At 34.7% G+C, this 12,791-nt stretch overlaps 1 protein-coding gene across 1 annotated transcript in view; it reads left to right on the forward strand.

The window, feature by feature from the left end:
* Positions 1–8,940: 8,940 nt before the first annotated feature.
* Positions 8,941–12,791, forward strand: part of LOC140502582 (vimentin-like) — an 86,322-nt gene continuing 82,471 nt past the window's right edge. Inside the window, 1 exon segment of the mRNA XM_072606631.1 lies at positions 8,941–9,101. Within this exon segment, the coding sequence (XP_072462732.1) occupies positions 8,941–9,101 (161 nt within the window).

A 12,791-nucleotide genomic window follows, 5' to 3' on the forward strand; every position in this document is an offset into this window, starting at 1 on the left:
TTTTCATTCTTTTGATTTTGTTTGACTGATTTTTGATGCCTCTTGGAGTCATTTGTTTACACTTGCCAAATACTAATTTTTGAGGAATTATTTTGTTCACTTAGGTTTTTTACCTCCTTTGCCTTTTGGACAATTATGCTATTTAAGGAGCTGTTCTCTTCAATAAATTTTTGTCTTTCCTTTTCCAGGCTCTTGACTCTCTCTTGCATACTTCTCATTTCTTTGTCCAATTTTTCACCTATGTCTTTAACTTTTAAAATCCTTCTTGAACCCTGCCAAGAAGGTCTTTTGGGCTTGAGAACAATTCATATCCTCCTTTGAGGGTTCAGATTTAGGTATGTTGACAATCTTGCCTTCTTCTGAGTTTTTGTTTTGACCTTCCCTGTCACCATAGTGACTTTCTACTGTCAATGTTAATTTTTCTTTCTTGCTCCTCTTGTTGCCCTATTTTCTGGCTATTAAATTTGATCTCTTCTGCTGGAATGCACGGGACACTATTCTCACCTTCTTGTGCTGGGGCCAGGGCACTGGTCCCTGGTTTTATGGGTTGGGGACTCAGCTGTTAGTATCTGGGGTTTTCATGGTATTGTTGAGGTTTAAACTCAGGGGTGCCAAAAACCATTGAGATTTCATGATGTGTTGTGGTGGAACCATCTCAAAGAATTCAGAGTCAGACCACCTCTCATGCAAGTATAGTTATTTATTGAGATTGATGTCTCTCATGAAGTGGGCTAAATTCCAAGAGGAACCACCAACTTCAGAGAAAGCAAGATGGATTTTTATAGACTAAAGATGCAATTACATAACAGAAATTTACATGGATTATAGGAATATGATTAATATTAAAAAGGCAGGAGAAGTTTTTAAAGGGATTAGATAATAAAGGAGAGGATCCATCTATGATTTGGTGGTTAAACATTCCAGCCATGATGCCCTCCAATTGGTTATCTATTGTGGTCCTGTCTGGTCAAGACAGATAGTTAAGTATCGTTTTTTCCTTGAGCTAGATGGATGATGTGATTATGATTGATTACAAGAACACATCTGTTTCTGGGGGAATGGGTCTGGGGGTCATGGGTGAGTAGAGGCAGTGACTGGGATCCCACGCCTCCTGTTTCTGTGAGGACTATGAGTTTCAGGGACACATCTGTTATTCTAGTGGTCAGTGAGGGATAGATAAAGAAGTTGGGACATTGGGAGGGAGCTAGGTATGTACAAAGGATCTGTAATGAAGTTAGACTATTGGGACTGTGGGCAGTTCTATTAGGACTCCATCAGTTTGGCAGCTAACCTGGTGATGAGTTGGGGTCATAGTGGTGGTGTGTGCCCTGTGCTAATGACAGGTGGGTTTATTCTGCATTTTATTTTGCATTTCCCCATGGCTACACTGAAACACATGACAGTTCTGCTGTTGAATGACACCTGCCTTACTGGGACTGTGCTGAAGCACATGGTGGTTCTTTGAGCTGGAATATGCCAGTTCCTCTGGTTATACTAAGACATGTAGAGGTTCCTGAAATTTTCTTTGCTGGTTCCAACACCTTGAGGCTCAGGATTTCTTACTGATTTTCTAAGATGTAGCTCATTGTTGACTTGCTGAGATGCTTTCTCTCCGAGGATGTGTACCGCTTTTATCCAAGTGAGATGAACCTTTCTTACAGCTCTTCTAAGTTTCCTGTGCTAAAAGACTACTCAACCCTCTCTTTCTGCTGGCTTCACTGTTCTAAATTTGTTTTTTCCTGGAGTGATATTTTATGGTTGTTCAGAAGTTTATATGAGAGAGATACAATGATTTACTGCTTACTCTGCCATCATGGATCCCAGAAGTCTTGTCTTTTTTATTCATAAGAAAATTTACTCCATTCTCCCTCTCCTTATATTGTCCACTCAGCTCAAACCTTTTTATTACATATATGTGTGAGTGTATATATATATATATATATATGTATGTATATATGTATATTTACATATGTATGCATGTATACACATGCATGCATGTTTATATATATATATATATACATATATATATATACACACACACATACGTATATATGTGTGTGTTCATCTTTCATTGCCAAACAATACCATGTCGTCAGAGAAATAATGAAATCACTTGCACTTCACTTTGTTTTGAGTGAGGAAGAGTTGTGCAGGTAACCAGACTCACTTCCCCTCCAGAGCCACCTGAATCCAGTGACCAGATATTCATCAGGATGACTGGAGATGACCCAGGATGAGGCAATTGAATTAACTGACCTGCTCAAGGTCACACAGTCACACACCTGGTGAGTGTCAAGTGTCTGAGGTGAGATTTGAACTCAGGTCCTCCTGACTCTTACACTGGTGCTTTATACACTGCAACACCTAGTTGTATGTATATATGTATACACACATACACACACGCACACACATATATATACACACACACATACATACATATATATGTATATGTATGTATATATATGTATGTATGTATGTGTGTATATATATATACATATACACACACATATGTGTGTATTTGAAGATCAGCCTAATTTAATGAACTCATATTCATGACATCTGTTTATTTAAACTACTTCTCACTGCCCTAGTAATGATAAGGTTCTTAGGAGCTGTATATATCATCTTCCTAAATAGGAATGTAAAAAGTTTAACTCCATTGAATATCTTACGTTTATTCTTTGTTGTTTATATTTTTACGGTTTTCTTAAGTCTTCTGTTTGAATGACAAATTTGCTGTTTACCTCTTGTCTTTTCATCTGCAATTCATCTGATGTGCATTCAATGTTCACTGCTTTTACATGAAATATTATATTCAGTTTTTCTGGATAGGTTATTCTTCTAGGTAAGCCTAATTCCTTTGCCTTCCAAAATATCATATCCCAAGCTCTATACTCCTTTAATATGGAAGTTGCTACATGTTGGGTGATACTGGTTATACTTTCATACTTTTTGAATTTTTTCTTTCTGGTTATTTGCATTATTTTCTCCTTAACATTCGGGCTCTAGAATGAGAATATAATATTCCTCAGAGTTTGTATTTTGTGATCTATTTCAGGAAATGATGGAGGTAATATTTCCATTTCTATTTTATTCATTGGATCTAATACGTTGGGGAAGTTTTCTTTTTTTTTAATTTTTGAAATATGATATCTTGTCCTACCCCCATCCCTTTTGATCACTTTTTTCAGGTAGTCCAATAATGATTAATTTATCTATATTCTATCTGTTTTCTTGGTGCCCTATTTTGTTCTAATGACATATGTTGCATTTTGTTTTATATCTTTTTCACTGTTTACTAGTTTATTGTTTCTTGAAGTCTGCTGGATTCTTTCTCTTTTACTTGTCCAATTACATTTTTAAGGAACTATTTTCTTTGTTCAACTTTTGTACTTCTTTTTTCATTTCACTAGTGCTGCTTTTTAAAGAATTCATTTCTTCAGTGAATGTTTCTATCTCCTTTTCCATTTGGGTGATGCTCTATTTTCACAATTTTTTGCTTCAGTCTCACTTTTTCCTTAATTTTTCCTCTACTATTATTATCTGTTTATTTAAGTTTTCCTTGAATTCTTGCTGCTCTTTAGTCTAGTTAGTATTTTTCTTTTAGCCTTTCGTAATAGCTATTTTCACATTATCGCTTTCTGAATTTATGTCTTGGACTTCCCTGACACCATAGTAGCTTTTTCAAAGTTAAGTTCTCTTTCTCTCTTTGTGGTTGTTTCTTCATTTTAAGGCACATTTCTGAAGTTTCAACTTAATGCTAATGTTTAGTTTTGTTCAACTGGGGTGAAGAGGCACTATGCTAAGCTTCATGTTTTTTCATAATTATTTTTAGGACTCATTCTGTGGGCCTGTAAGTTTTTTTTTTTTTTTTGCTTTCAAGATGGTATAATCCTAGTCAAACTAGTCATGGTGGTCATGTCTGGTCACTATTCTCCTGGTCTATGCTTTGATCATTACTTAGTTAAAGTCCATGCTCCCCTGCCACTGCAAGTACTGGCAGACCTCTCAGTTTTAGAACTGTGACCAGGGCCCTTGTTTTCTTGTTTTTCAAAATTTTATTTTATTTCAATTTGAGAAATATAGCACACAGTTCTATAGCATAGTATAATTTTAAAAGATAATTGTACATGAAACTGGAAATTTACTATTTGTACCTTGTTATTCATTTCAAATATACAAAAATTATAGTATAAATTTCTTCTTTTTCTTCCCTCCCCAAACTACAGACAGCTGTCATTAGACACAAATGGATGTATGCATAAAATCCTTCTATACATCTTTCTGTGTATCATTTTTTTCCTCTGGATGCAAATACATTTTTCTTCATATATCCTTTAGAGTTAATTTGAGTTTTTATAATAGACAAAATAGCTTATTCACTCAATGTTTTCCTTGAAACAATATTGCTTTTATGATATATACAATGTTCTTTTGGTTCTGCTCATTTGCTCTTCATTATTTCATGTAAGTATTTCAGTGTTTTTTCTTCTAAAATTATTGAGCTCATCATTTCTTATAATATAGTAATATTACATTACAGTCATAAAAGCACAACTTGTTCAGTTATTCTGCAATTGATGGGCATCCCTTCAATTTCCAGTTCTTTATCACTGCAGAACGTTGCTATAAATATTTTAGAAAATATAAGTTCTTTTTCCTTTTCTCCTAATAATTTTTGGAAATATACCAAGTAGTGGTATTGTGGAGTAAAAGGATATAGGTTGTTTATTAACTTTTGGGGCATAGTTCTATATTGCTCTTTATGACGACTGAATCGTTTGATTCAAGGAATCAGTGTGCCAACTATTTCACATTTCAACATTTGCCACTTTCCCTTTCTGTCATTTTAACCAACCTTATAAGTGTAAAGTGATATTTCAAGGTTGTTTTAATCTGAATTTCTCTAAACAATACTGATTTAGATCAATTTTATATGACTATAAATTGTTGTGAATTCTTCATTGGAAAACTCACTGTTCATATCCTTTGACCATTTATCAATTGGGGAATGACTCAAATTGTTACAGAATTTACAAAGTTATTTATGTATTTTGTATATGAGATATTTGATAAACTTTCTATAAAAGTTTCCCCAGTTTTCAATTCTTTTAATAATATTGGCTACATTTGTTTTATTTGTACAAATCCTTTATGTTTTAATATAATTGAAATTATTTGATTTCAGCTAATGTTGCTCTGGATTATCTCATGTTTATTCAAAAAAAATTTCACCTAGTCATAAATCTAATTATGTTCCATGTCATTCTAATTTTCTTTTCAAATCTCTCTATATCTACCTCTTTTATGTATTCTGACTTCATCTTAGTAAATGTTATGAAATATTGGTCCATGTGCTATTTCTGCCATACTGCTTTCCAGTTTTCCCAACAATTTTTAGCAAATAATGAATTCTTTTTCCAAAACATTAAGTTTTTACACGTGTCAAACACAAGTTTGTTTGCTTCTCCAAGTTCTATGTCAACTCTATTCCATTGATCTACTTTGTTTTCTTTCTTAGGCAGTCCCCTATAGTTTTGATAATTACTGGTTTATTATATAGTTTAAAATCTGCTACTGCTAAACTTCCTTCCTTTATATTTTTTATTATATCCTTTGATATTATTTATTTTGGGTTTTTTTTGCCAAATATATTTTATTATTTTTTTTCTAGTTCGGTAAAGAAAAAGTTGGTAATTTAATTGGCATAACATTCAATATTTATATGTGTGTATATTCATATATATGTACATATATAGATATCTATATCTATAGATATAGACAGACAGACAGACAGATAGACAGATGGACGGATGGACAGATGGAAGGATAGACCGATAGATGGATAGACGGATAGAAGGATAGGTAGGTAGGTAGATAGATAGATAGATAGATAGATAGATAGATAGATAGATAGATAGATAGATAGATAGATAGATAGATAGATAGATGTTGTATACATAGCTTCTGGGTTTGTTTTGACAGGTGTACTCCGAAGTATTATTTATTGTTTAATTGCTCTCTTGTAATTGACCACCAGTGTTCTTCTTCATACTGAAGCTGCAACCTGGAACTGAATATGTGGTGAATAGAGTTGCCAATCATCCCTAACTCTACCCAATTCCAGCAAAGAATCCTCTGTAATCTCTTTTTGACCAGTTGTCATCACTTTACCATCTCTGGGCTGATGGTTCTCAAAGTTCTTGTTGCTGTTGCTGTTGAAACGGCATCTCAGGCCAATCTGTGGTGCTCCTGACTTTCTGCAGGTCTGTTCCCACCCCAACATTATAGAAGTGCTGCCTTCCTAAATTTTCTTAGAATGGAAAAAAAATGCTTCCCTCTTACCTGTTGTTGCTTCTTCCATTCTAAAATCTGAGCAGTGGAGTTATTTTTAAAGATTTTGAAGGGCCATATTGACAGTGTTTAGCTGGATCCCTACTTATACTCAACCATCTTGGTTCACACACACACACACACGCACACACACACACACACACACAATAATCCTTTTCCAGTGTTTTAATGGGGTTCCTACAGAATTGTACTATTTTTTTCCCTGCTAAGTTCATTGATTCTATCATAAATAGAGTAGGAGAGGGGAAAGGGATGTTGCTCCTTCCAGGTCCCTCAAAGGGGTTGAGACAATTTGCTCTTAAAATATTTTGTTCAGAAATGAATACTTAGGCTTATAGATTTGGTATGATCAATGCAGAGCACTGTAGTACAATTATCTCCCTTATTCTGTTCTAGTGTAGTAACTTTCTGAACCAAGGACAGAAAAAGCTGGGACCAAGGAATTGTGGTTATCAAGTCATACCTTAATTGGGAAGGATTAATTTCATACAAAAACTGAACAATTTCTAAAAACATTTTCCCAGAAATGAAGACAATTTAGAACATAGCATTCCCTCAAGGTGTTGAGGAAACTATTTGTACTTTTTGCCTAACATATTTATAAAGTAATTATTTCTTTGTAAAAGCTAATTGATAGTTAGTGGTGAAATGGAACTCAAGTATATGCAATTAATCTATGGGAGGGAGGGGGTAAGCATAGTTGGTAAGTACTTTACTGTCAATAGGGGAAAAGACACTCTGCAAACCAGTAAGACCAACCTAGAATCATGAGGGGAGAAGGTAGCCTGTCTTGTTCTAGGAGAATCAGAGAATCTCTGTTACATAAGCATATACAAATAGGTACAAAATTATTGTGAGAGCTTTCTTTTTATGCATAGTTAGTATTATCTGAGATTGACTTATCCAAAATAGATCTTTTACATGCTGGGGAGGGGTGTTTGTCAATTGCATGCTACAACAAAAATAATTTTTTTCATCCCTCCATTCTTCTTTAAGTCAATTCAACAAGAATTTATTAACTTCTACTAAATGCTCTTCACAATGCTTCTAGGTCCTGGATCTCCTCACATAGTATCTATTTTTAACAAGAACTTGCTTTTAAACCCACAATTTCTTCATCAATTTTAGTTATTTTGAATGAATTGTACACTTCCAGAATCACGTTGCAAGTCATGGATCCCATTAAATTAAAATGCTTGCTTTGACATCAAAATTGACTCTGTTTGGTAGGATTTCTATTTTGTGTTATTACTTCCCTATGCTAAACACACATATACATATACAAACAAGAATATGCATGTATGTAAGAATATGTATGCATAGATATAGGAGGTTATAGATTTTATCACTGGTTTCTTACTTAGATTGTGTCTGAATTACTCTGTACCCTAGAATAATAAATATTCCTTAGGGCAATAAAATTAGGGTTCAAAAATCTCAGAAAAATCATGGTGATGTGTTTATCATTTGAACCTCTAAAGAAGAAGACTGATTAAGAAAGACAAAATGCTCAATAAATCAACATTCATGCATGTTACCAATGAAAGGGATAAAAAGTCAGCATTTCTTGGAGTTAGATGATGAATTCTTCTATGAAAACAGAGTTTTAAATGGTATATATACACACACCATCCACACATACAGGAAATTAGCAGCTTGAACTCTGGAATTAGTTGTGTGACATGTCACAGGATTGCTCAGCATGATGTGTCAACATCAGAGAAGGTGCTGTACTCTATGTGCAAAGTTGAATAGAAACAACTCAAAGGAAACACAGGATGCTCAAATTTAGGGAATCTATCCCAAATTTTCATGTGGACTATCTGTGCCTGATCTGTGGTACAGCATTCTGAGCTCATATTGGCTTGATCAGTCACAGTCAAACCCACTGAAACTTGACTCTAGCACAGTGATGTCATTTTGGACTTCTTCGAGAATGAAGGACAACAACCAAGCAACCAAACTATGTTGCACAAAATCTCACAAGGCTGAAAGAAGTGATGTATTTCCATCAGAATACAAGTAAAATAAAGTTTCCTTTTTTCAGATTTCCAAAACATAGTATGAGATTCCTGTCTGTCATCTAGAAAATAAGAAAAAAATAAGGGATGGAAGACAGGAACAAGGGTGAAGAGCTAGAATACTAATAATCAGAATTATATGTTGCAATATATTGGGCATGATGGGACAATGCAAGATATGTGTGTATGCATGTATATGCATATATATACCTGTATGTGTGTATACACATATATAATATATGCATGTATACATGCATGTAAGTGTATACATGTGCATATACATATACACACATGTATGTGTATATACATGCCCACATGTATGTGTATGTGTGTGCATATGTGAATATGTGTGTGATTAGATAGATATAGATACATGCATACACACATGCATACACACATGTGTATACATACATGTATGTGTATACATATGTGTATATATGCACACACATGCACATATACATATATACACATGCATATATATGCATGCACACACATATATGGGTATGGGTATTGAGTCTCTAAAAGGCAGAGATGGGGAAATGGGGCATTCTGTCACATATTAGGCATGGAAGCATCAGGAGACATTGAACGAAAGTTTAGCTCTGCAAGACAAACTTACACACATGAAAAGGGTGAAATGAAAACTCATGACAGTTCTAGCAAAGATATATCAGAAAAAAATAAAAACAAGAAAAGGATAATGACTTTTACAGAAGTTGTGAACAGGTAAGCTTCTACTTACGATACAATCAGAGCAAATTATGTGGATGGAAACAGAAATGAATCTACTTCATAGCAATAATCTTGCATCTGAAGAAACCCATTGCCCTAAAATGTAAATTTTCTTCTTTCATTGAACTGGACATATTATGCAATGAAGAAATTCTTCGTAAATATCACATATTCCAATTTGTAGTTATTACTAAATAGAGATATTTAAAAGTCCCTATTGTACTACATTATGGATCCAAAATGAAATTGCTCTAAGGCAATCTTAGTGTCCTTGGGACACTGCCAATCACCAGGCACCTTCTCATTGCATCAATTAACTAATATCATATGATGCACTAGAGTTTTTCTCGAAGACCAGTTATCTAAAAGCACAACACATTTTAGAGTCTTTCTTCTGTATGATATAGGAACAAGATTTCTAAAAGAAAATATTTTTGTATTTAAAATAATTAAAAAAGAACAAAATGTTACCAGCACTGAGTGAATGAGTGAAAATGCTTCACAGTTTTATATTTCCAAATGGCATCTTTCTCTTTACTTCAATACCACAAGACAGATGAATAATGTAATAGTGATATAAATGTCACTTTCCTAGAGGGGGAAATGTAAATTGTCAATGTAAGTTTCAGTGTACCTGGAGAAAGGTAGTAAGAATGATAAATGGATCCAAATTAATACTCTTCTCCTCTACTGGTGTTTAAGTGTCTATAACCTCTGACTTACAGCTACTTTTTAACCACATGGAGAGTGAGAAGAATCTACAATAAAGTGTTCCAATAGTCCAATATTTCTCTGACGCATTTCTATACCATATCATCACAACTCTCCTCAAAGGAAGTTCTCTAGTCTGTGCTACATGGGGACATCTGTCTGGGATGCACTATTCTTATCAGTCACACAATCCACTTCTATGAGTTCAAGCTATATTTCTTGATTGAATATAAATTCCTAGAGGCTATATTCTATTCATATTTATCTACTCTATCTTTAGTGCTAATAAGGTGAATACTTATTGATACAAATATTGAATAAATGCTTGTTGGATATTGATTGTGAAGGGACACTAAATTTCTTGAGGTTGATTTTCTATTTTTTCTCTCTGTATTTTTGTTATGATATTTCTTGTTTTATTATTGAGTTACTATCTTTTATGTCACCCATTTTGACATTCAGGGGCTTCTGGATATTTAAGAAGATTTTCTGTGAACTTTTCTAAGGTGATACATTCTCTACCATTCTTCCTGTCTAGCATTTTTTCTATGTATCTTGTTTCATTTTCTCTATTTATTACTGCAATTTCCATATGCAGGGGATTTTCCCCCTCTGATTTTTATGGGGTTGCTATCAACCTCGAATTTATCCCTTGTGAGTCTATAAAGAAAATATACTACTCCATCATTGTGGTTGAACTTTCTTTTGTTTTGTTTCTAAGGCTGAAAGGGGACACATCTGTGTTTCGATCATGTTCCACAAATAAATAGTGTATAACTGAATGATGTGGGTAAAGGATGACTGATTCTGACTAAAATGGGACATGGCACTTTTAAAAAATGTACTCTAGGGAAATAGGGGCTTTCTTCTTCTCAGAGGATTTAGGGACCTTGTCTTATTCTAAGCATTACTAGGGATTCTTCTATCTTTTTGGTGGGTTTGGGATTTACCCTGTAATTGAGTTCCTACTATAGGCCTCAAACTGAAAGATTCAGTTTCCCTAGGGCCTTTCTCCTGTAGCTTGATTGGGGGTCACTGGCTGAGTTGGGACTCTTATGGGATTGAAGGATCCCATTAGGATGGGGTAGAGCCAAGGTGGTGAAGAGAACCCAAGAAATTGTCTGAGTTCTCACAAGCTTTCCTCAGAAACATTATTAAATGCATTTCTCTGGGGAAACAGAACCCACAAAAGACAGAGTGCAACAATTTTCCAGTTTAATGTAACTTAGAAGGCCTTCAAGAAATATCTATCCAATTTGGGTAAAAGGGGAGCACATCCTAGTGCAGAAGTCACCTGGGCAAGTGAGTGGGAGGCATTTAGCCACAGCCTAGATCAGCAATTGAGGTCCAGAGATCCTTGTTCAGCAGGACAGTGGCACACAGGATAACTGTGAGGCCTCAAGGCCGAGTGCACAAAGAAAACTGTGAACCTTGGAACCATAGCATAACAGGCATAACTAGGCTGGGCCACCCCTGTGTAATGGGCAAACAGAAAGCACCTGAAGCCCTTGTGTGGAAAGTCAGTGATCAGGTCCCTGGCCTTCAGCAAAGAAGCTCAGGACAGTGCCACCTGTGTACCAGAAACAGAGATGAACTGCAAAAGTCATGAAAGAGGATAAAAATGAGGAAGAAATAGAAGAGATCCCTGACCACCGAAAACTACTCTGGTAATAAGGAAGATGAAAACAGAAACTTAGAAGAGGAAAACACTTTAAAAATGCATATGAGAATGTCTAATTTTTAAATATATAGAGAACTGTGTCAAATGGACAAGAATATAAGTCATTCTCCAATTGATAAATGGTCAGAGCATATGAACAGGTAGTTTTCAGAGAAATACGTCAAAGCTATCTATAATCATATGAAAAAATGCTTTAAATCACTACTTATTGGAAAGATACAAATCAAAAGTACTCTGAGATACCACATCACACCTTTCAGATTGGCTACCATGATAAAACAGGATGATGATAAATGTTGGAGAAGATATGGGAGAGTTGGAACACTAATTCATTGTTGGTGGAGCTGTGAGCTGATCCAACCATTCCAGGGGGGCAATTCAGAACTATGCCCAAAGGGTTACAAAAATGTGCATACCCATTAACCAAGCAATACTGCTTCTAGAACTGTATACCCAAGAGATCATAAAAATGGGAAAGATTCTCACATGTACAAAAATGTTTATAGCATCAGTTTTTGTGGTGGTCAAAAACTGGAAATCAATGGGATCCCCATCAATTGGGAAATAGCTGAGTAAAATATGGTATATGAATGTAATGGAATACTATTGTACTATAAGACATGATGAGCAGGAAGACTTCAGAGAGTCCTGGAAAGGCTTATATGAATTGATGCTGAGTGAAAGGAGCAGAACCAGGATAAATTTATACACAGCAGCAATTACAGGTGTAGGACGATTGTTTTCTGGTAGACTTAGAAATTCATTGCAATGCAAGGACTTAAAAAATTCCCAAGGTTCTCTTAAGGCAAAATGTTTTCCACATCCAGACAAAGAACAATGGAATTTGATCACAGAATGTCACAGATTACTTTCTTTTGTATTGTGTATTGGTTTGTTTTATGATTTCTCCCATTCATTTTAATTACTCTATGAACTATGACTAAGGTCAAAAATGTATTTAATAGGAATGTATGTGTAGAACCTGTATAAAATTTTATGCCATCTCAGGGAGGCAGGAATATGGAAGGGGAGAAGGAGGGAGAGAGAAGGAAAAAATCTAAGGTATATGGAAGTTATTGTAGAACGATGAAAATAAATAAAATAATAAAAAAATTCTAAAAGGGTCATCACAAAAAATAAAATAAAAATAAAAATTCATGCATTAGAAACCACAAAGAAGAATATAAATTCGTCTCAGCCCCATAAAGTCCTTTTGGAAGTGTTTAGAAAGGATTTTGAAAGTGAAATAAGAGAGATAGAAGAAAAATTTGGAAAATAAATTAGTTAGGCAG

Source organism: Notamacropus eugenii, chromosome 4 (assembly GCF_028372415.1).
Source record: "Notamacropus eugenii isolate mMacEug1 chromosome 4, mMacEug1.pri_v2, whole genome shotgun sequence".
Taxonomy (NCBI): Eukaryota; Metazoa; Chordata; class Mammalia; order Diprotodontia; family Macropodidae; genus Notamacropus; species Notamacropus eugenii.